Raw genomic sequence first — 25,626 nt, forward strand, 5'->3', positions numbered from 1 at the left:
AGATAAAAAAATCTAATCTCGATAGAATATCCTGTCCCTCTCAATCAGCTCACATCACCTGGAGATACACACGCGAGGGATTACTTTCTTTGCCCGGCAGTATACTGGTACATAGTGCATATACCACCTATATACATGCATATACCATACACACATACCATGCATATACCATATATATGCATGCTTATATCATACATGTGCCATCATACATATATACTAAATCATACTAAACCTACACCACGTATAGGATATATAAACCATACAAATGATATGCATATACCAGTCGGAATTACGTTATAGTGTACATACACATACGTGCTTATACCATACGTATACCGTGCCAAATATATGCCATGCATATATTCAAGAAATATGTATAGTACAATGCATGGCATATATTGCAAGTTATGGTATTAGGACATACATGTACAGTTCTGTTTGGTTGAAGCGTTAACTTGCTTGTATGAAAAATAATCATGAAGATTCAATATGATATACACGAACGGGCAAGGTTATGAAAAGAATGATTTACATTGAAAGGAAGGACGACTATGCAGAATAGATCAGAATGAGTGAGTGAGTTGAGTTTAACGCCGCATTTAACAGTATTCCAGTTATATCACGGCGTGTCAGCTTAATGTGGGAGGAAAGCACGAAGTAATGCAGGTCTCAGACGTTTACCACTGTAGTGAATCCCACGAACACGGGTAGGGGGCTGACAAACCTAGAAACATAATCGGGGCTAACCGGGATTCGAACCCACAATCATAGGTGTCTGGCGTGCCCAAGGGACGCAACTCTGCTCAGCGAATCGCGGTGCCTTAGACGACTGGGCCACCCGTGCATAAATAAGCCTTCCTCCAAAACTAAATAAGGACTTCAGTTTGATCAAACAGCGGTATAAACCTTCACTATCATCTGGGTTGACGGCTTCCATACTTCTGTATTCCCCTCAACAAACTGTTAAGATAACTGATTATCTCACATATTACAAAAAAGAGTTACCCTTGACCATGTTTTCTACAAACATTAAAAAACCCATTGATTTTGATATGAGCTGGTGTTGGCCTCATAAGCTTGTTACAGGCTTATTTGAAGAGAGACACCAACCTCTCAGTCCTAAACATGAGCCTGACAGTCAGTTGTCAGTGTATGTTTATAAGCAAGGTTATTTATTTCAGCTGGTTTAATAATCCGCAAACAACTAACATTGTTTCAATCATATAACACATATTACAGATTCTAGTACTTTTGGGGGGGTTGAGTCCCACACACTAGTGCGGGTTCTAAGCCTGGAAGGGACTCAACCCAGAAAGGTACTAGAATCTGTACTTTACTAAGAAAGTGTTACCTCAAAAATGACATTTGTTACATTTGACCACTTTCTAACTGGCATTGTGCATGCATGTTCAAATCGTGTCTCAAAAAACGCAGTACTCACGCATGTTGCTCGTTCAATCACTACACTTTAACTGACTTGACTGAGCTCACCGAACACAGCTCCGGTTGTTAGCGCTACAAGATTATAAACATATTGCTGTCACAGGTAATTGTAGCAATAAGTGATACATAATACACTACTTTACGAAATACTTTAACCCGATTTGTCCCGACCGGAGTATAATGAAGTGTTATCACACACGCGACAATCCCTCAACGACCGGTTTGTGGCAGGGCAGTCATGTAACGCCTGACTCCCGGCTAACAGCGTTAATCTGATAAGTTAACACTGGAGAGACACGTAAGTCACCAGGAGGACAGCCGTATCACAAGTAACATGCTGAAGCCAGTCATAACAGAACCGGATCAAGGATAATATATTACAGGGGGGGGGGGGGGGGGGGCAAATTTTGATTTGATTGAGTGAGAGAGTTTGGTTTTACAATATTTTAGCAATATTCCAGCAATATCACGGCGGGGGACACCGGAATTGGGCTTCACACATTGTACCCATGTCGGGAATCGAACCGAACCTTCGGCGTGACGAGCGAACGCTTTAACCACTAGGGTACCCGACCGTCCAGTTTGTGTGAAACTTCGAACGTACATGTGTATTGTAATAGTATTTTTACGTTTTCCATGAATTGTAGGTTCGTATGTGATTTTAAAAAGAGGGAGGTAGTCACGTGGACTTTGGAAGATGGGATTTGACTGCATGACTTTCAGGAAGTTGCTATAAGCAGGTAGGCGGGTGTAGACGATCGGGCCTAATGAAATGTTTCTTTAAGTGATACCGCCATGCTTCCGGCCCATGGTACATACTGCAACGAAAGCGGTTGTAGGGTTTACAGTGACAAATTTCTTAATGACCTGACAATAAAATGTTACGAGCTGTCTCGTTGGTACGTTGCATTAATGAATTAATTTTATTTTCATTTGGATGCAGATAACATTGTTGTTAAATACTTCTCTTTCTCATTTCATTATTTTAAACATATAGGTGAAGCTCCATATTCGTTAAGGTCGACCGTCTCACAGTCCTTGCACCATGTTATTATCCCCTTTGGTCGCGTTCAAGATTATCGCACTCCTAAGGCGACGTGTATGCACGTGTGTGCGTGAGGGCGTGCGTGCGTGCTTGTATTAGTCCGGACTAATACTGGTTTTGTAGTACTAGCACACACGAGCACCATGCCGCAGTTTAAGACCCCCCCCCACACCCCCCCCCCCACCCCCACCCCCACACCCCCCCCCCCCCCCCCCACCCGCCCACACACACACACACACACATCTCCTTAATGTTGAATTATCTTGAATATTTTCAGTACATGTCTTAGTCTGTGACAGAAGATTTTTCTATATGTCTGCTTTGTGATGAACCCGATGTCTCGCTACCGCTAAAAAATCACCTTAGGACATCCCATTACAGGTCACGTCAAAACGACCTTTCAACCGACCAATCAGAGCGTCGCCTACCAGATCAGAAAAGTGACAGTCGGAATGTGTTTTCTAATCATTCAAGCTCGACAAGGTTAACACGGGGTATTCCGAACGACAGTACCACTGATTCCGTCAAATTCAACTCTCGCTTCAGTAGGATCAACATTTGAACGGAAGAGACGTTACATATCACGTGGGAAGAACTGCTATACAATCTAGACCAGTATATTAGACATTCCAGAATGTTCTTTTGTTCAATTTTCAAATTTTTAATCAAGAACTGCGTCAACATATATTTCAGGCGAAGCTGAAATGGAAGTCGCTCGTTTTAAACTGGTGTCGTAAAGCTCGAGAAAGCTGCTTTCTGGTTGGCTAATGTCGGCTTCTTGTTAGCCATTTCATTGGTCGGTCAAAGTTCGCAAAAGGTCGTTCAGACGAAACCCGTAATGGGATGTCCTCAGATCTTTGTTTAGCGGTGGCGAGATAATAATGAGATTGTATACTCCGACCCGAGTCCTTGTTTTATCTTCAAAATACCGAGTGACAATTGGTATAACACGGCAGAGATAGAACCACCGACCTTCTGCTCTCTCCACACACTCACAGCTGACGCGACATGACAAATATCCGAAATACCGCCAACAGAGGCACCAGCCACATCACACACACTCTATTTGAGACATGCGCAAAACCAACTACAGTCGTCATGTCTGTTGATCTGATATGCAAGGGGCGTCGGGTAGCCTATGGTTAAAGCGTTCGCTCGTCACGCCGAAGACCCGGGTTCGATTCCCGACATGGGTACAATGTGTGAAGCTCTGGTGCCCCCGCCGTGATATTGCTGGAATATTGCTAAAAGCGGCATAAAACCATACTCACTCACTCTGATATGCAAAAGGTGTATTTGAGACATATTACAGATGAACTTAGACTAACATCTAGTCCCTGAAATGAATATCGTACAGAAAAAACAGTTGTTCAGGTATCTTAATAAAAATATAATAAAAGGGAGCCCAGTTACTCTCGTCATTTTTCATTGATACTGCAGTAATCAAGACTTGCCAAACATTATAGACTTGCATGGGCTGTATTTGATATATATTTGTATCAGGGTCTGTAAGACTACAGATGAACTGTAAGCGTTCAGTAATCCTTTCAGAGACAGCAGAAACATGGGCCCAAACTGATGAACCTTCAGTGTCTCAAACATAAATGTACGACATTGTCTGTCCACACCCACAAACGTGTGGTTCGTGTATACGTAGGCAATAACTTATAAATGCATTTCTGCTTCAAGCAATATTCAGTTGTCTCAATTTACATTTGTTTAAAAAATGCCAATCCATTAACATACTTTTGAACAACAACGGTTCCATTCAGCGTTGATTGAAAGGGTCGTTTTTAATGTTGCGTATTACAGAGTGATTAACCTAGGTCGAACTGTTGCTAGTTGCAGGGATGATGTATCGCCCTGAAGAGTGCGGATGTGTTACGACCTATAAAACCAGTTAGATAACGCCCACGTACAGTAACTTTACCTCATATTGCACAGATGGGATATAACGTAGTATACCGCGCTGACTAGGAACAGACACGTGTAGCTGACGCAATGGCAACACTCTCAACGGTTTAATGAGTCAAGCCGTCGCCAGCAGGGTACGACAATCAGTTTTCCTATTTTGACTACCCCAACTCGGTATCCACTTTCAGGTAGAAACAGGGGTCATAGGTAGTAATTACCAGCCACTGAACCATGAAGTACGTGCATGGCAACAGCAGAAACCAATCATCAAGTGTTGTGAAGTCGACACCCGTGAAGATCCGGGGTAGAGTAGGTCTTCAGCAACCCATGCTTGCTGAAAGAGGCGACTATGCTTGTCATGAGAGGCGACTAACGGGATCGGGTGTTAAGCTTCGCTGACTTGGTTGATGCATGTCATCGTATCCAAATTGCGTGGGTCGATGCTCATGATATCAGTCACTGGATTGTCAGGCACAGACTCGATCATTTACAGACCGCCGTCATATAGCTGGAACATTTCTGAGTGAGACGTTAAAAAACAAACAGACGGACAAACAAACAAACAAACAAACCTTAAGTCGAACTGCATCAACTCGATATATGACATGAGGCGATGTTAGTTTGTGCTCCGGACATAATGCTTGTCCTATCTATATGGTCCAATATCCGCCACTCCGTGTTGCTCGAACAGGAGATATTTTTGACGGTCCCCAGATGTCTTCACTTTTCTGTTGACATTCTACCACTCCTAGTCATATAAAGCCTTCATATCTTATCAAGCTCGTTATCTCTAGGACCCAACACATCATTAAAGACGAAGTGACCTTATGCACTAAGTATCTGTCAATCCTCAGGCTACAAAAAATGATTCTCATCAATCCCAAATTCTAAAAGAAACGGCAAGGTAACGAGTCCTTTTTAAACTTCATGTTTGTGTACATGGTTTTCAAACAGAGAATGAAAAAAGACCATCACAGACACTAAAATAAGTGAGTATTGAATTACATCAAGGAAAATGTTAAAGATACATTCCATGAACTTTAAAATTTTCAAATTGTTTGTAATTGTTTATTATCTTTCTTTTACGCCATTGTACAAGTGTTTATTTTTTTAATTTTTTTTTAACGCCGCACTCAGCAATATTCCAGTTATATGACGGCAGGCTTTAAATAATCGAGTATGGATCAGATCATCCAGTGATTGACATAATGAGCATCGATCCCCGCAATTGGGATACGATGACATGCATCAACCAAGTCAGCGAGCCTGACCAGCCAAGACCGTTAGTCGCCTTTTACGACTAAGCATCTGGAGACTTATTCTACCCCGGATCTTCACAGGTCGGTACACTAGTGAGTTATCGAATACAGTTTTAGCCATATTCAAGCAATATCACGGCGGGTGACACCAGAAATGGGCTTCGTACATTTACCCATTTGGAAAATCGAACCTGGGTCTTCGACGTGAAGAGCGAACGCTTTAACCTCAGGACACGCCACCGCCCTGCTATGATAACCCCATCTGATAGCTTAAATCTAGAATGCGGAAAAATGGGAATAGCTGGATTCGCAACTTGGAAAAAAGCATCGTCCGCTTGCTTTAACACAACCCGTACGACGATAAGAAACATTTCTTTTTCTTTCGGTTTTATACATCGATAGTGGTCTGATATCGACTCGTAGTATATTTCCAATTACGGATAACCCGAATACATGACTTTTATTGATGGATAACTTCTTTATTCTTTGCAGCGACGTTTCAGGGCTACTAATTGCCCCTTTATCAGGTGCACGATCCTGTATATGGAAAACGCGATATATTTTAAAGGTCGACATGACTATAATATGTTTGAATAGACATGCCCCTGTGGAACATTTAAGCCAATGTAACTCTAAATTCTGTTGATCATACGGACCTCTTGTCTCGAAATGCGGAATACTCGACATTTCAATAATTTTTTAGTAAAAAGTTTTTTTTGTACACACCTTTGGACAACGCACCTATACACTGTATGACATACTTCTTCACGATCAGCTGTCAACACGTGTTAATATAATGTTACATGCAGCATAACTCAAAATGACATGTATGTCGGTGGGTAGTTGCCTCACCCATCAACACGTGGTCTCGCCTGTTGACTTGCCCGCTGGCGCGACATTAACCTACATCTACCGGCGTTCACCAGTCACAGTAACGGAATCAAATTAGATAATTGCTAATTACTATGGTCGTCATAGCGACAATGCAGGTGTCTAGCCTTCAGCATCATGCACACACTTTCATGCCTTTCTTAAATATTAAAAATAACAGAATGAAATAAATTGGAACTATTCCAGTCAATGTTTGACAGCCTTGTTCTATGTTTGTTCAATGCATTGACACAGGTGGAAATAATGTTATCACCGACAACACATAATCTGAAGTCAAATAAGGGACTAGATTTTCATCAAAATAGCTTCAGGCATTTTGTCGACTATAAGACAAGCAAAAGCAAAAAGAAATTAACAAAAATGTATCCCTATGAATATAGCAGGTGCCACCTATTGATACAACAATGAAACAGCATCCTGTCCTTGATACATAGGCGCCATTTTGTTTATTTTTCGTTTCACGGATTCGACCGACGGGAGCCAAAGTCACAATAAAAACATATGGCCTAAATATAGTTTCAATGGAAAAATATATTTCAAAATGATAAATGTTCAATAAACTGTACGTCAAAATCTAAAAAACGTTATTTTAACCCATTAAATTATAATTGTGCATATGCATAATATACAATATACAATTTACAATATACAATATACAGTATACAATATACATGGCTTCTGGTCACTGTGAAACCCGTATCAACAGAACATGTTACACATGAAACACCTGTGCATGTCTAATGTATACATATTATCATCCTTATTTTAAACAGCAATGATTCAAAGTGGGCATAATACATTAAGCAAGGTTTCAGTACAGTAGATATTAATGATATTCTTTGTGTTAAATACGCTGTTTCAGAAGATGAAGAACATAATATAATAATACACGTTTTTCATGTTTTCCTCTAAGATTATTTATTGTCAGGACATAAGATCCCATTGTTCATCAAACAATAAGAAAGATTATTTATTCATGCTTGATTTGTGTAAAATATGTTCAATATCCATGGAAATACAGAACAGTGTAATAACCAACGCATGTGTCCATTACATTATATAAATAAAGCATGCGTTGCGTGGGACGCTTGACTTTAAGAATAATAAAAAATTGGCATTATCATTGTCATTATTTCTTACAACTTTATCGACGAACCCTAACAAGCATGCTCAAGAAAATAAAACCCATAAGAGATCAGTTAGCAATGCATAAATTATAAACGCATTGCTCTGAAATATATTCCAAACATAACTCCAGCCAGACAAAAAATAATTAAATTTTGTAATTAAGAGTATCAGAAAGTTGGGTCCTCTGTCTAAACAAAACCCAACAGTTATAATGAATAACATGTTAACCAAGGCTACACGATACATTCCGCCAGGTCAGGTTAGGTAACCTCAGCTCAGATAACCGACGGATATCTATCCTCCGTGGGAACAAAGTCTCTACCCTTTATTAGAACACAGGTCACATCCTCATAGATAACCACCTCGATATCTTCACCCTTACTTGAAACACAGGTCACATTCGCACTGACCACAATAATATATAAATAATTTTATTCTCCAAACACCACCAATCGGTGGCACCAAAGCACATATTTATACCACTCAGCTATGTTTGTATATATTTGTCTTTTCAAGTCGTCTCTGTGGTGGCGGTAAGTCATTGTTTTACGTAATGTCTGGGGTTGTTAATCATGTATGATAATCCACAATTTTGAAGAGTTGTTTTAATAAAAGTGTAACCAATTGTTATCAGTAGAATTAAAATTAGATTGCAGTTTCATAAAAATGTACATGCTTTTAGATAACTTGCTAGGGAAATAAGTTACTTCCAGTTAATGAAAAAGACTTAGATAAGTCAAAAAGCAAGATTTGAAAAGGTTTGGTGATTTCTTTCGATTACCTCAAGTTTTTCATATCCAAAAAATTTCAGATTCGTAGACGTGGAGAAAAAGGAAATATCTACAGCTTTCAGTAATGAGTAACGGCAGATTAATATTACGTGCCCTATTTAGAAGTACCTACATCGACTTAGTCGCGGTATTAAGTAAACCTTTTATGAATGTGATTAACCTTCTGTTCCTGTGAACACTAATACCAAATTATGTACAATTATCTACAACTTCTATTTTTTCTAATCCGTAATAAAAAGAAAGTTGAGATTTTTCGCTAACACATCCCCCTAAACTACAACTTTTGTTTTTAATATATTACATAGATACCCAATACTAGAAAATAGATCAAATCCACATTGACAATCACCTCGATAGTCACCCTAAATTTGAACACAGGTCACATCCGCATTGATAACAATCCTAATATTTATCCTATACATGTATCAGAACGCCGGTAACATCGGTATTGTCAACCACGCCAATATCAACACTATATTAGAACGCAGGTCACACCCGTACTTGTAACCACCCCAATACCCACCCTTTACTTGTGTTAGAACGCCGGCGACATCGGTATTGATAACTACCTCGACTAGAACGTAGATCATATCGGTATTGATAACCACCCCGACTAGAACGTAGATCACATCGGTATTGATAGCCACCTCGACTAGAACGTAGATCAAATCGGTATTGAAAGCCACCTCGACTAGAACGTAGATCACATCGGTATTGATAACCACCTCGACTAGAACGTAGATCACATCGGCATTGATAACCACCTCGACTAGAACGTAGATCACATCGGTATTGATAGCCACCTCGACTAGAACGTAGATCACATTGGTATTGATAGCCACCTCGACTAGAACGTAGATCACATCGGTAATGATAACCACCTCGACTAGAACGTAGATCATATCGGTATTGATAGCCACCTCGACTAGAACGTAGATCACATCGGTAATGATAACCACCTCGACTAGAACGTAGACCACATCGGTACTGAAAACCACCTCGACTAGAACGTAGATCACATCGGCATTGATAACCACCTCGACTAGAACGTAGATCACATCGGCATTGATAACCAGCTAAAAACCACCCTAAATTAAAATACAGTAATTAACGTGCTTGCACTTTCACCGCGGAATGGTTTACCTTTTCCAAGCCAGACCCCAACTCGCACGTTGTATAAACGTACCCGCCACTCACGAAAGTCCTCCGAGTCTGGTAAGTGAACCTGTCGCCGAGACAAGATGCCGATGTATAGAGGAGTGCACTACAATGCTCCAATATCCACAGTTACGTGTGAACCGAATGCCTCCCCGCTGTGACTTCATGTCTGGTTGTGCACAGACAACAAAAGCATGCAAACACTAACTCGGGAGAGCGGACATTGTGTTATCCAGCTCAGCGCCCCCCTCCTCCCTCCCTCTTGCCTCTCCCCTCCAAGGCTCCTCTCCCCTCGTTAGACCCCTATCTATTTTGTCAAGATCCTCAAACGCGCTGAATCGCTTCTTACAGAATGAGAGTCTATATGTCAAACAGGCGAGCACACAGACAGCAACATACTCAGCTGCATTGGAATAAGGAACGTCTCACATGGAAAATACAAAAAATAAAACAGACTTGTTTCCTATCGTAAATAGCAGGGATCAAATATTGTCCACCGTCCCATTATGTCATTGTATATAGAGGGGAATTTGAAGTATTTCTCGGTGAGGCAGTCTTTCTATCAAGTACCCCCATCACTTACACCACAATAGTCCTAACATCATGAACACATCTACTCGTACACCAAAACCCAGTCTCAATTAAACAAAGGCGTAACCGTCATCCTTTAACCTTTTTATGACAAGTTACTGCTTTTCTATTCACCTGACTCGAAAACGTTCGACAGACCACATGATCTGGCTACTTTGTAAGAAGTATATCACATAAATAATTGTTGCACGTAATTTTATCTGATCGCATGATCAGTACAGTGGGCATTTTTTAGGATAGTTACGGTACAGGTTGTATGTAGTACATCAAGTACACCGTCTACAGTTCTAGTTACTTTAATATTTATCATTACACACCTAATACCGTAAACCATAACATTAATGTAAATCTCACAATTTTACGTGAATTGATTTGTTAATCAGTATTGAAGATAAAATGTCTTGCAGCAGGTCAGTTTGACATTAAGATATGAAAGAAACAGCGTCGCGTTCTTTTAAACCACAAGTTAAAAAGTCAAAATCGCAGAATCGTAAAACGAACTTACCGGCTACGTCGAACTCCTTCGAGTCACAATAAACATTATCATACGATCCATGGGGAATGAATTAGGCCAAAAGAATGTCTGATCGGCTGAAACAAAACTGGCGAAAGAGACAAACATTTCCTCCATGCGTTCTGCAGTCGGGGCCTGGTCTCGTGGGCCCCGTGTTGCCGCTGACGGCGCTAGACTATTGACCGGTTCTTGAGCCAATCGAACTTGTCAGTATTTTAACTGTCCACAACCAAATTTGGTAAAAAATTATCAATATTTGTCCGGCGACATCACCGTTTCTTTCAACCGAGGAATGTATTTTATGTCGAGGGCGAAACTAAACACAGCTTGCTTAAAACCAGAAAACAGAAAACATGATGCTCAGTGTTTTCAAAAGATAATACTGTTATCTGCAGCACCAAGACAACTTTGAAATATAAACTTGATGACTAATTTGATACACGAATTCACATCACATTTGTACCTTCTTGTGTGCATGATTGTACATAAGTGCTAAGGTTAGCGTTATCAAATACACTACTCACCTTTTGATAGGGATATTCGTAGTGTTCAGGTTGGGATTGAATGTGAGGTGAGGTGAAATTGGGTTTAACGTCGTGTCCAAGATTATTGCACTTATATAGCAACGTACAATGCACGCGTGAGCTTGTGTGTGTGGCTGCCTGTACTGATGCCGATTTATAGTGCTAGCCCACTGAGATACCATGCCGCAGTTTAACATGAATACCCCACTCAGACACAGTATACTGACTCCGAGCCGACCAGTCCTTGTTTTAGCCCATTTGTGACCACCGCCAGACAGGGTAACAACAAGTACCATCTTTTAATGTCTTTTCGTATGATGCAGCCGGGGATCGAACCCCGGACCTTCCGCTCTCCGGGCGGACGATCTACCACAAGACCACGGAGGCGGTCGGATTGAAAGTGACCGATTTCTGAGGGATGTTAGCTTACAAATAGAATTCACTATTGCCAAGGAACTTCATTTTAAGAAGTCATAAGTTCAAATTCAGTACGATGATCCACCCTAACCCACATTATGGGGGCGGTCGGGTAGCCTGGTGGTTAAAGCGTTCGCTCGTCACGCTGAAGACCCGGGTTCGATTCCCGACATGGGTACAATGTGTGAAGCCCATTTCTGGTGTCCCCCGCCGTGATATTGCCGGAACATTGCTAAAAGCGGCGTAAAACCATACTCACTCACTCATTATCCCTATCAAATTCTGACTTGTTTCAAAGACGTATATTCGTCTTCAGTAATATACATAGCCCTTCCATAGCTTCGTTGTATTGCTTGAAGAGAAAAACTAGCTTCTAAATCAGTACTGTTTTTTTTCTCTCTATTACCCACATTACCAAATATATTCCGAAACACGCAGCTACTAGTCAAGTGGGTGAATGAAGTTTGTTTAAAGATGCAATCTTCAAAAATCTACCTGTACCAGGGCGGTAGTACAACGTCGAATCTGTGCCAGCACAAAGGGGGTAAGTAGCACGAGCAACAATTCACGCCGTCGGGCCAAACACATCGCCCATTGTGGCAAGCTAATCCCCACACGACCAGCCACAGAGATATTGGCCAGCTAATCCCCACACGACCAGCAACATGGGTATTGGCCAGCTAATCCCCACACGACCAGCAACAAGGGTATTGGCCAGCTAATCCCCACACGACCAGCAACATGGGTATTGGCCAGCTAATCCCCACACGACTAGCAACAGGGATATTGGACAGCTATAATTCTGACCGGGAACCCTCTGTGCTTCAATTTGTAAGTAAAGAATTGGATCAGAAGTCCCCATTTTTACTGAACTGCCACATAACCACATGTGAGTGAGCGAGTATGGTTTTACGCCGCTTTTAGCAATATTCCAGCAATATCACGGCGGGGACACCAGAAATGGGCTTCACACATTGTACCAATGTGGGGAATCGAAGCCAGGTCTTCCGCGTGAAGAGGGAATGTTTTACCAATTGGTTACTCCATCGCACCCGTAAATAAAGTTACAAAATCCTTTCCATATGCAATAGAAATCTCTGCATAAAGCAGAGTCGATAGTACGATTCCGACCATGTGAGCATGTGTTTATGAATCACTATCAAACTGTGATGATTTTAGCGAAAAGATGAGCGTATCCTGTCCCTCCGGTGGCACCCGTCACAAACACATGCAAAGACATGTCAATTGTTATCCAATTGTAATAATTAACTTGTGAGTATGTATTTAATAATTCACATACTCATCCTCTCCACAAACCAAGTAGATAACCTTTATTTTCATAATTCACCGACAAATACGACATGACTTAATCTCTAACCTGGGACAGGTAAATGTTCACTTAAGTCGGCTACAAGAAATAGCCAAGACTGCAAACAGATCACTGAGGCTGATTATACAGTACGGATTGGGAAGAATGCCATTTAATGTATACATTACACAATCCGACACCAGAACAGAACTTTATTTACATGCCAATTTGCCTCGTTTGGGGCAGGAATTAATCCCCAAACCCAGCCTTTAATGGCGACGTGGTGAGGTGAGAAGTTGGGTGTAACGTCGCATCCAAAATTGTTGCACTTATACAGCGACGTGCATGACTGCTTGTACTAGTCCGGACTGATGCCGATTTATAGTGCTAGCACACTGAGATACCATGCTGCAGTATACCATGCATACCCCACCCTTTGGACAGTAAGTCCTTAATGCCGAGCGCCGTCATATAGCTCCAATATTGCTGAGTGCGGCGTTAAACAATATCACGGCTGGGGACACCAGAAATTGGCTTCACCCATTGTACCCATGCGGGGAATCGAACCCGGGTCTCCGGCGTGACGAGCAAGCGCTTTAACCACTGGGCTACCCCACCGCCCCGAGATCCACACGGAGATTCAGCCGAGTATAACAATGTCAGTAATAAATTAGTGTGACTTATGAGAATTATGATTGGCAGATGCCATTCCACGTCCACAGTACCACCATTAACACAAATACTGAACCAATGACCTTGTAGCAAATATAAATCTCACCTGCGATACACCGATCAGACTGGTACCAAGGGTTCCTCTAAACCAGCTGTTCACCAGCCGTATTCCGCGTGTACCTTCTTTCGCCACTTAGAAACTAAATGTCCAGCAGAGTAACGAACCGCTATTAAACCCTCACAAATAGTCTCTCTAAATAGCAGAGTATAACTCCCCACAGATGGCATTCACTCTCAAACTGCCGGGACACCCGCCTTCACATCGCCTGGACAACAAGGTAGAGAGTATTACATAATCAGCAGTGCAGGATAAATGTTCACACCTCTCTGGCGTGTCGTGCTAATTGACGCTTTCACATCAGCAATTATCACTGTTACTGAAGATTTATCGTTTCCGTAGCAAGTGTTTGTTTTCATCTACATACAGCCCACATGCCATGTTTAGTCAACATTATTAATTCATGACTGGAAATGAAGAATCGCTTTCCTGGGTTGGTACAAATTGCTTGACAAAGGTCTTCCAGTATGACAAGCCCGTCAATAATTGCTGTTACATTCATATAAAACTCGTTATGCTTGTTCTAGGCCTACAGTCCCCACACCCAGCTTACTCTTTATTGACTGCTGTGAATGTTATGGAATGTACTTATTTTAGTAATTGTTACTCCCACCTTTTGATGGGGATAAGTGTATACTAGTATTTAAATTGAATGGTATCTTGACATATAATGAGAATCAGTTTTGTGAAAATATGATGCGAAATACGCATCAGTCGGAAAGCGCACGTTAAATCTCCAAAGTAAGTAAGTAAGTAAGTAAGTAAGTGAAAATATCCCCATCAAAACTTCAGCCGTATTACTGCCTACACACCAGGAGTATATTGCTCCGTCGTAAGAGGATGTGTTGGCGAGTTAGTGAGTATTGTCTAATATGAGACAGCTACGCGATGAATCACATAAACTAATCCCTACGCAAAAAACTAGACTCAATCCAATATCAGGCTCTAAAACTAATAACACACACTCAACATGGCACCTCCTACACTTCACTTCAGGCCTTAACAGGAGAAATGCCACTAAATCTACGTAGGGAACAATTAACCCTAAATTTCTGGGCCGCGTCTCAATCCAATCCCCTAATCAAAAACCTAATAAACAAAAATATCAGCCCCAAAACCCAAGCCCTAGCTCGAAAACACCCTCTACTTACTCCAATATCCCAAAGAATAACCAATTACTTAAATGAACACCAAATAAACAATCTTAAACAAAACTGTAAAAAATCAAATATCTTCACCCCAAAACTTAAAACACCCCAAATAGACATAACACTAGCTAGCACAATAAATAAACAAACCGACCCAAACATCGCAAAAAACACCACACTAGCATACATACATGAAAATTGGCCAAATTGGCGTCAAATTTACACAGACGGATCCTCAGATCCGATCTCCAAACACACAGGTTTCGGAGTCCACATTACACAACCGACTAAAGCCACACAATCCTACCGACTCCCAAACAATCAATCAATATTCACGCACTTCATAATCAACAATCGAAAAAACAACAAAAAATTCTTATACTTACCGACTCGCTCAGTGGACTACAAGCCCTCCAAAATAAAAACTCCAAAAACCGCCCTGAACTAATAAATCAAATACTAAAAAGCTCAAACGATTTAACTAAGGCAGGCAAACAAATAGTATTCATTTGGATACCCGCCCACGTAGGAATATACGGCAATGAAAACGCCGATAAGGCAGCTAAACTATCCCTTAAAATCCCAGAAATAAACTTAAACCTACCCATCTCCAAATCAGAAATTAAAAGTGTCAACAAACAAAAAATGACCCAAAAATGGCATAACTTATATTTTAACTCAAATAGCCAAATAAAAAAAGTTCTAAAAAAACCCCTAACCAAACCAAAAATTCTACATCCGTCCAAAAAAGTCGACAGAGTAATCACTAAACTCCAAACAGGACATACCAACCTAAATAACAACCTCAAAATAAAAAAACCAAAAACACGCAAGAGGAACCTGCCCACATTGCAAACAACAAGAAACCCCAGAACACGCACTCATACACTGCACCCACTACCTAACACACCGAACTACACTACAAACCACCCTAAATCTAAATAAGGCTGTTACTCTAGAAGCAATCCTAAACTCACAAAGTAAAATAGAAAAATTCAAAGCCTTAGGCGTATACTTAATCAAAACAAGGACTAATAAATCGCATTTAAAACCCCAATAAACTACCAAAACCAAACCACATAATCAAACTAACAAACTTCCATACTCAGCTCCCAAACCCTCATGGCATTTTTTCCAAATCTCAAAATTTCCAAAATTCTATATAAGCAACCACTAAAACACCCCTACTGGATTGCCAAACAACTTTTCCCCCTTTTCGGAAACACGTTAAATGGCCTGGCCGGACCCGTGTGCGAAATACGCTGCAGTCGGAAAGCGCACGTAAAATCTTCAATATAAGTAGGTAAATAACAAAAAACAATAAAGAACGAAGCGTGGTTTATTTCATGATAAAACATTGTTCGAGCATGACGTCATTTCTATAGAATCGAACATGCGCTCGCAACTTGATGACTTCGTATATTGGACGACGTTATTTTTGAGAGCGGAGAGTTTGGGTACCACAAACGAACGCAATGGCCGAACGATCGCATCCAAAAGTGAGAGAGATATGACAGTCAGTATTAGGAGAAAAGGTGCCGATAATCGAAGTGAAAATTGAGAGAATACCAAACTTAACTCCCCTGTACATAAAATGGACTTGTCCGACATTGCCGAGGTCGGATTGTATTCTGGGAGTCATCATCTTTTAAATACGGTTAAATGGTTTTAAAGCTTGTACAATTTATGGACATCCTTAAAAAGGCTGTAGAAAAGATTGATATCTCATATAAGAAATAAGACTGCCTCCGTGGTCTAGTGGTAGAGCGTCTGCCCGGGAGCGGAAGGTCCGGGGTTCGGTCCCCGGCCGCGTCATACCAAAAGACAGTCAGAGTCAGTATACTGTGTCTGAGTGGGGTATTCATGTTAAACTGCGGCATGGTATCTCAGTGTGCTAGCACTATAAATCGGCATTAGTCCAGACTAGTACAAGCAGCCACACACACACACACGTGCATGCACGTCGCTATATTAGTGCAGTAATCTTGGACGCGACGTGAAACCCAATTTCACCTCACCTCACCTATAAGAAATAAACAACTCCCACTCGTCGATAATATTCAAGCTACCTCAAGGTGTCCTGCAAACTGGTAATGGAAGAAGGGCAGGTAGTTTGGGGTACAAATTCTTGCTTGATTTAGGGACGAGTCTATTGTAAATTTAGCAAAAGTATTTTTAAAAGGATCAAATTAGATTTACATCAACCTTAACCACATGGAAATGTTCCGAAAGTTCGTGCTAAGACCAAGTCACTCAGAGACACTTTCAGGGAATGTAATCATTGATGATTCCCTGTAGGTTGACATTATGATAGGGACACAAGATGTCAAGGTGGTTCATGGATAATTAGCACCTTGTAAGAGCGACTGGATTTGAAGTATTTCAGTTATATCATGACATATCAGGCACGCGTTCAATAGGCCGAGGCGCTTTCTGAGCGCTTACTTTGCGCTCTCCGCGGACGTTCGGGTGCAATCGAACGATGTATCAACTGCCGCCGGCAGAGGGCGCGGTTTTCAAAATGGCGTCAAAGATTGATTTTAGCAATATTGTTGAACATTATGTATGTGAAGTTTTATTGTTTAGAATAAAGATACAATAAAATTACCGTTTGTTAGACGGTCACCGATTAGACCACACAACTTTATTTTATGGCATTATTGTGATATACGTCGGACCGAACTCATGTAATACTACCGACTTATTTAACCAAGTGAGTGAGTGAGTATGGTTTTACGCCGCTTTTAGCAATATTCCAGCAATATCACGGCGGGGGACACCAGAAATGGGCTTCACACATTGTACCCATGTCGGGAATCGAACCCGGGTCTTCGGCGTGACGAGCGAACGCTTTAAACACTAGGCTACCCGACCGCCCCTATTTAACATAGGAAAATCAAAATATAGACTGTGATTGCGTCGATTTGCCGCTGATTACGTACAGCCAACTGTCAGTGACACTTGCCACTGAGTGAGATTTCCCACTTCGCTGTACAAGTCACTAATTTGTGGCAGATGGGCTTGTCGAGATATCAGTTCGCAATATCCGGTAGTTCGCTGTACAGAGTTCGTTATGTACGTAAATTTTATATGATAATATAGAGGAGATAAATCGTGGATTTTGTAACAGTTCGTTATATCCGTTTGTATGCATGTTGTAAGATTCAACTAAATGGATCGGTGACTTGGTAGATTGTGTTTCATTGTACCCCGACGGCCATTCGTCACCACTTACCCCTTTCCGTAACCTACTTGTCCCCGAATAACACAAGTTGGTCACGAATGCCCCGACGGCATGGGACGTTGTCCAAATCAACCACTGGTAAAGTTGTCAGGGACAAAATCGATTATTTACAGGCCGCCCTGATATTGCTGGAATATTGTAGAATGCATTATAAAGAACAAATCGCAATTTTTTAGATTTATTTTAGAGACGACAGAAACCTATGAAAATATCTGAATTTACGTTTTCTTTGAGTTTCGACAAGTGAAGGTTTATATCGCATAATAATAATAAATGTCAATTGTTTACAAAAAGAAATCATATGAGTGTTATTAGGACAAAACTACAACTTCATACCAAATTTTATTATACATGTATCTTTTTCACAAACAGACACATGAAAAGGATTTTTCTGTACTGAAATTAGCATGGGTTGCAAGGAAAAATACTCCGTGCTGCGAGAGGCTTCAAAATGCAGCTTTTGGGTTTTCCTGGTTTTAACAAGTGACAAATCTTCCAATAAATGTAATCACTAACGTGGTTGTATCAAACTTCACCACCGAGTGCGTGTATGTCTAACAAGTTGTTCCATGTCGAAAATGTAATGTTCACAGGCCCCGCATTTGTCCAAGTCCGCCATCTTGGTCCCTCGGCGTGCCTCCTCCTCTGTATGAGCGGAGGCGCTAGAAAGTGCTAGCTAGCGCTCACTGGTGCGTCGGCACCAAACGGCTTATTGAATGCACGTCAGCTTGATGACGGAGATAGTCACACACGATCAGACAGGTCACATATTGTTGGCGTGGTGAAATGAGGTTTAACATGGCATTCAAGATAGTAGACGTATGTAATGACGTGCCTGCATGCATTCTGCCTTCTACATAGTTGCTTGTAGTAGTCTAATGCCGATTTTATAGTGATAGTCCACTGAGATTCCATGCCTCAGTTCAACTCTGACACAGTATACTGACCTTCATTTCACAGACTTTTTTTATCCCATTAATTCCAAGTGCCAGGCGGTGAAACAACAAGTTCCATCTTTTAATGTCTTTTGGTTATGGGGGAAATTACCAACCCTCGGCTCTCCGGGCAGACACTCTATCCACTGGACCAAAGAGGTGGTCTCACATACTTCAACCAAATCAACACTTTTGTGATACAATCCACCTCCCTGAGCCTTTTTTTTATCAAAGTCTTTGTTTCCACTAGGCTTTGATATAGGCAGGTGGACGGCATGATCATGGCTAAAAGATTTTCACTACCTAATTAAATAGGTTCGTTCAAATTACTTGGCATGACATTGCTCAGGTCAGTCAGTTTGTTTGTTTGTTTGTTGTCTAAGGCCACACTCAGCAATAGTCCAGCTATATGATGGCAGTCTGTAAATAATCGAGTCTGGACCAGACAATCTAGTGATTGATATCATGAGCATCAATCCACGCAATTGGGATCGATGACATGCATCATACAAGTCAGCGAGCCTGACAAACTCCACCAAGGATGGAGCAGTCTGGCAAATACGAACAAACTAAACATGCTAAACTATCTTTTCTTTATGTTAACATTAGTGCTTTTGGTCAGTTTGTATTGAAATCAGAATTGTCATTCCCAAATTTCTTAACCAATACTTTTGCTGAAAAAACATCCTGGTCTGCCATGCACATTCTGACAAACTAAATCAAACACTCTTACCATGCTCACGATATCAAATCTCGGGTTGATAATGATCATCAAAAGAGAACAAACAAATCTCTTGTTTCCAAGTCTGATATTACAGTCAATATGTATGGGATACAAATCTTAAGCAACCATTCAACAAGATTATGACGACTGAGGTCCGAAGTCACACGCTGACCTGCAGAGAGTAGACAGTCACACAGTAGGGTAGGGGGGAAACCAGGAGACAAGGGAGGTAACTTCTCTTACTTTCACAATGTTTCACAATGTAATGAATGTGCAACAACATGAACAAAAGAGAATTGGCTGATGTTTTCAACAACGTCTCCATGTGTTTAGGAACAGGTGAGAGAGTGATTTGGGTTTAATGCTGCTTTGTAAGTATTCAAGTTATATCACGGCGTGTCACCTTAATTAAAAATGACAACTTGAAGTGATGCAGGTCCTACAACTCTGGTGAAACCCATGAGCACGGGTATGGTGCTGACAAACCTAGAAACATAATCGGGGCGAACCTGAATTCGAACCCACAATCATAGGTTTCTGGTGTGCCCAAGAGACGCAGCTCTGCACAGAAAACTGTGGTGGCCGTGGGGGACACCCATGCCCATAGAAAATGGTGAAACTAAATATGGGATATATAACATATTCATCTACTTCTAAAGCCATTGGCACCATAACGTCACATTAGTTTCTTGCAGTGGTGTGTAATAGAAGCCAATGAATGGTTGGAATTTTGAAGTGTGAACAGGATAGATTCTCTGTAGCTTTCATCAATCCTGAAATAATATCTTATGATGTTAACAGGACACATCTGAAACCATCTGAATCAAACTCAGGGGAGCACTCACCACTTGACCAGTAGAGGACGTAACGTGTACGCGAGACGGCTCTCCCGTCTCGCGTACAAGTGACCACCTGAGAGGGGGTCACTCGTATGCGTGACGGCCTGTCAGTGGACCATGGATTTCTGCATGTTGCACAAAAATGTCTCTACAAGCGTTATTTGTGAAAATAATAAAACAAAATTATGTACAATTATTGATCATTATACTAGTTATCGAAAGACATGAAAATAAATGTCATAAGAAAAATAATAAACGGTCAAATGTGCAAAAATCAAGCAAAATGTTCAGTTTTTGACAGCAATTTTCTCCTATGTACATATTTTTCAGAAACCAACATGTAGTATTTTCTGTTGACTAACCAACCAACCCTTATATCTCGCAGAACCTCTGCTGACCTTTTGGGCAATAGCCTCTGGTCAGATTGAAAAGATTTTTTTCAAATTTGATCTCGTATCCAAAAGCTCACTTGGTAGAATATGTTCATGTTGCCCTACAGGTGGCCTTGTCCCAATAGCACTAAGCTCTCCTCTCTGACATCAGACATAACATACACAACCAGCACACATCACATCACTAGTTCTTCTCCTTGCCATACTTGTGTTTGTAACGCAAACTAGACACTATTGTTGGCCTATGAGGGAAGGCAGTCTTTCCACCGAACATTGTATCCGTGTCTTTGTCAAATCGTAAAGGCTCCAATTGAATGTGCAAGTTTTTGGGCAAGTCCAGCTTCGCCAGGTCATTGTAAGCAGCTGTGTTTCGGACGGGTGTGGAGAAGTAGGCGAGGACGTCATCCATCGTGGCCATGCCATCCAATGCCAGGTTGGGAACGGTGTGGTCCAGATCCCTCATCAGCCTCGTCAGCAGCTGCAACACAACAGAGGTTGTCATCATCTTGTCATTGTGTTTGTTTGTAGTGTAAGGTAACACTCGGCAGTCTTTCAGCCACATAATGTATACACGTTTTGTTGTTTAATGCAACACTCAGCAATATTTCAGCCATATTATGTATACACGTTTTGGTAACAAGGTTTCACTGTGTCTGTTACTATGGTTACTAAATAACAGTAGGCAGCAGTATTCCAGGATGATAAGACATCCACAGTTATGTCCCTTTGTTGAGGAGAAAGCATGCCCTTTTTGTGAGGGAGTTTGATTGAGTGCCACAGTACTTCAGTCCTGCCATGACATACTAGCGTGATGAGGGAGAAAAGCAACACACGTTAATTGGTTTCTGGCATGACTGAGGGATGCAACTCTGCAAATAGTTGAATGCTGACCTTGGTCTTTAACCATATTTGACCAAAACCCTGTCAAAGTAGTGCCCCATGCCGGAGAAGGTACCAAATTTAATGATACATGCATTAATACTTTTGGGAAAGTGTACCCACAAGCTTTTGAGTGAGATTTTTTCGAGTTCATGATCTCGACCTTTGATCTTCTCAACACAAAAGAATTTCCCAGATGCATGGAGATTTAGACCATTGTAGGTAATAACTATACATCACAAAATATGATACAACTTCTGTTGAAAATTTCCTGTAATGTGATCTTGACCTATACCTTAAACGCACTTGATGTTTGAGGTGATATAATTTCTGAATACACATGTAAAAATAAAGATCCATGCCTTCTGAGGGAACCATGGCTCATAAACAGACAATGATATAACCATAGTTACAAACTGTTGACCTTGACCTCTGATTAATCTTAACAAATCTTTTTCAAATCAAGGCGGCATTCTAGTGAAAGTATATACAATGTTTAATAATAATTTTGTTCTATCTTGTGACCTTGACCTTGACCTTTGACCTTTGACACAAATAGGGTGTGCTAAGAGAATTTGGAGCTGTCCATGCAAGAATAATCCCTGTCAACAAACTCTGTGTAGTAATCTTTAGTAAAATCACAGGTGGTGATTTCAACAACAACCAATTAAAACAGTCTCTTTTCACTGGACTCCAAACAACATCAAAGAAAGACCCTTGGCAGCACACAACCATCTCATTAAAGCTCACCTTGAACTTGACCCTCCTGTCAGCCAGGTTGACCTGCCTCCACTCCCCCACACTGTCCCCGCACACCTGACTGACGAGCTGCTCCAACCTCTCCTCCAGGTCTCTGGGAGGATCATAGGCCTTGTTTGTCCTCACTGACCTGCAACATGAATGTCAAGATGACCACATCAGCACGCATCTTCACTACTTTAAGTCTTGTTGACACCACAATCAACCAACACCCCTGAATACATACAGCTTGTAAAACATCTTTGGGATTACATGTCATACACCATTTGAAAGGTCTAATCCTACTGTTTACAAATATGAATGTTATGTTTATCACATTACTTAAATAATGCTTAATAAATAATTACTACAATAAACTGCAGGCTGTCAGGGCCTGCTGAAATTTAAAACTATCAGCCCGAGAACAAATCTGTCGGCCTCTGGCCAATGTCTGTTTCGAACACTTAAACAGACACTATGCACAGTAGTCTCCATCTTCAAGGAATAAATCCAGCTAAGGTCTGGTTTAAGCGAGAGGGAAGCCAACAAGTGTTCAGGCCAATCAGTGTTCATAGAACAAGCACGACTGTACTGTTTCTCACTGAATAACATTTGCGCACATGTGTCATAGCCTTGCAGCAGTCTGTTTTATGCATTGTCAGGCAATGGCAGGGTTTGCTCAATGTCCAGGCATAGAGTAGGGCATATCTGATGTCAAGGAGTCATAAACAGCCTCATCACTAACATTTTAAACGTTGTTTTAAATGATGATCTTAGGAAAGCCTTTTTACATAAAAAATATTACACCATGAACACCTAGTACCCAGTTCTACCCTTCTCATGTAAGTAAGCTTAATAATAGTACCAAGATATTACAGTGGTTTACATCAAAGATTGAAGACGTCAGTTTTACCATTAATCATTTCAATGATGCCAATGATGTCCTTGTTCTAAGGTCTCAAACAATTAACAATATGACAAATGTTTCAGTGTACAATTGCCGTGAGTCCATTACGTGGTTATCATGGTTATCACTCTTATCAACCTTCAACTTTATAGCACTGAATCCTGTTTAAGGTATTCTAAGCACAATGTTAGTTGTTGCTAATGTAAATTGGGATTGTGGACCCTGCACTGAATACAACTGTCGCATTACGTTTTCTTCTTCAGTGACTGGACACGATCAGTGGTAGTTGGACCATCAAAATTCACTCGTTTTCTAACTTTTCCCTCTTCAACTTCCTTGTTCTTCTTACGCCAGAATAATGACCTGCTTTGAGACACGACCTGAAACATATCAAATTTAAAAAAATGTACGACTGAACATGTCAATAAGCACCAGAAACTAACGTTAGCCTGCAACTTGTAAAGCTAGTGGAAATCTACTTACTAGCTCATTTTCAGGCTAATTAATTTTCAGTCACTTGCTGTGACTTAGTAATGTTTAGTCTACTAGCCTTTCTGGCTACTGAAGTTTTTTGCCTCAATTATTATTCTGAATTATTATCCAAACACATTCAAGTTTTCAGTCTTAAAGAGATGCTCAGACAGTCTGATTAGTGAATTGTTTGATAAGCACTATTTTTCATAAGACAAGGGACTAGTGACCTTTATCATGCAGACTTTTTCCAGATTTCAGTTAGTGTCACATTGAGGATCAAATTCACATTGCCAGCTTGAGGCTAAGCTAATGAGTTAATCCAATTAGCAATCACTATACCATGGTAGCACGGGCGCTATCACAAATACAAATAATTATTGCTCATTTACCAAGTCATCAGCACGCGATTGTTTGTTGCCAATATCTCCGTGAGGGAGAAATGCACTTGACTAGGTGCATTTTTTTTGGAATTCAATTAGCACCGCTTGGAAAATTGAACTCACGTTAATGCTAGGTTGAAGCTATTGTGCTTAACCCTTAGGATCCACAGGAATTCGATGATAGTGTGTACAACATAATATATCTGTATAGAAAACAATCACAAACCTCTGTACATATATAGATATAGGGGTGTTATTTTTCCAATAAGGAATATTATCATATACACCATGTTACCATGTTAGGATCTGTGTTAGGATCGTTAATCAGGGCGCTTGCTCGGATATTAAACTACCGCACAACTAACCCTAAGTATCGTGAAGCTGTGCCCGGTACGGGGGCAGAGGTGGCCCAGTCGTCTAAGGCACCGCGATTCGCTGTGCAGAGTTGCGCCCCTTTGACACGCCAGAAACCTATGATTGTGGGTTCGAATCCTGGTTCGCCCCCGATTATGTTTCAAGGTTTGTCAGCACCATATCCGTGCTCGTGGGTTTCACCGAAGTGGTAAACGTCTGAAACCTGCATCACTTCGGGCTTTCCTCCCACATTAAGCTGACACGCCGTGATATAACTTGAACAATGTTAAAAGCGGCGTTAAAACTAACAAACTCACTCACTGTGCCCGGTACAACGCATTGTTGCCCAAGACGGGAGAAATGCACGACGGAATTTGACAAACTTGTCGTTACCGATTGTTCCATGTACTAAGTCGAAACCGTTGTGTCAGAGAACAGATAGTCAGGTGTGTTGCGATGGTAATCTATGATGAGGACCCGATAACTCGTATAACCTCGGTACAGAAAATGACATAGACTTTAACCATAAATAATGTGCATTAATTAAACCTTACCGGAACAGTGTATTTCGAAAGCAATAGCCCATAACTCGATGCAAAAGGTCTCAACATGATCCCTATGGGGGCTGCCATCTTTGAAGAGTACTTAAAACTTAACTCATAGAGTGAAATACGGATCAATGATATGTTTGTCATTAAATGTTATTATATTTATAAAACAAGGATATATTACAAAAATATATTGTTAATCATGGGCCTATGTTTGATTGAATTATATCATGCAATGATTTAGACTGCGACAATTAAATTATAGACAAAATTCGTTTCCTAGAGTTGTA

The 25,626-nt window shown here is 40.9% G+C and overlaps 1 protein-coding gene across 1 annotated transcript; it reads right to left on the reverse strand.

Annotated features, from left to right (window-relative positions):
* Positions 1-19,838: 19,838 nt before the first annotated feature.
* LOC139455298 (large ribosomal subunit protein mL50-like) lies at positions 19,839-25,420 on the reverse strand. The gene is made up of 4 exons (XM_071236851.1): positions 25,343-25,420; positions 23,830-23,960; positions 22,686-22,824; positions 19,839-21,534 (listed from the first exon to the last, which is right to left on the reverse strand). The coding sequence occupies exons 1-4, from the start codon at positions 25,418-25,420 to the stop codon at positions 21,241-21,243; spliced, it is 642 nt and encodes a 213-aa protein (XP_071092952.1). The 3' UTR covers positions 19,839-21,240.
* Between the last annotated feature and the right edge of the window lie 206 nt (positions 25,421-25,626).

This window comes from Haliotis cracherodii, unplaced genomic scaffold (assembly GCF_022045235.1).
Source record: "Haliotis cracherodii isolate W230 unplaced genomic scaffold, xgHalCrac1.p SCAF_11, whole genome shotgun sequence".
NCBI lineage: Eukaryota > Metazoa > Mollusca > Gastropoda > Lepetellida > Haliotidae > Haliotis > Haliotis cracherodii.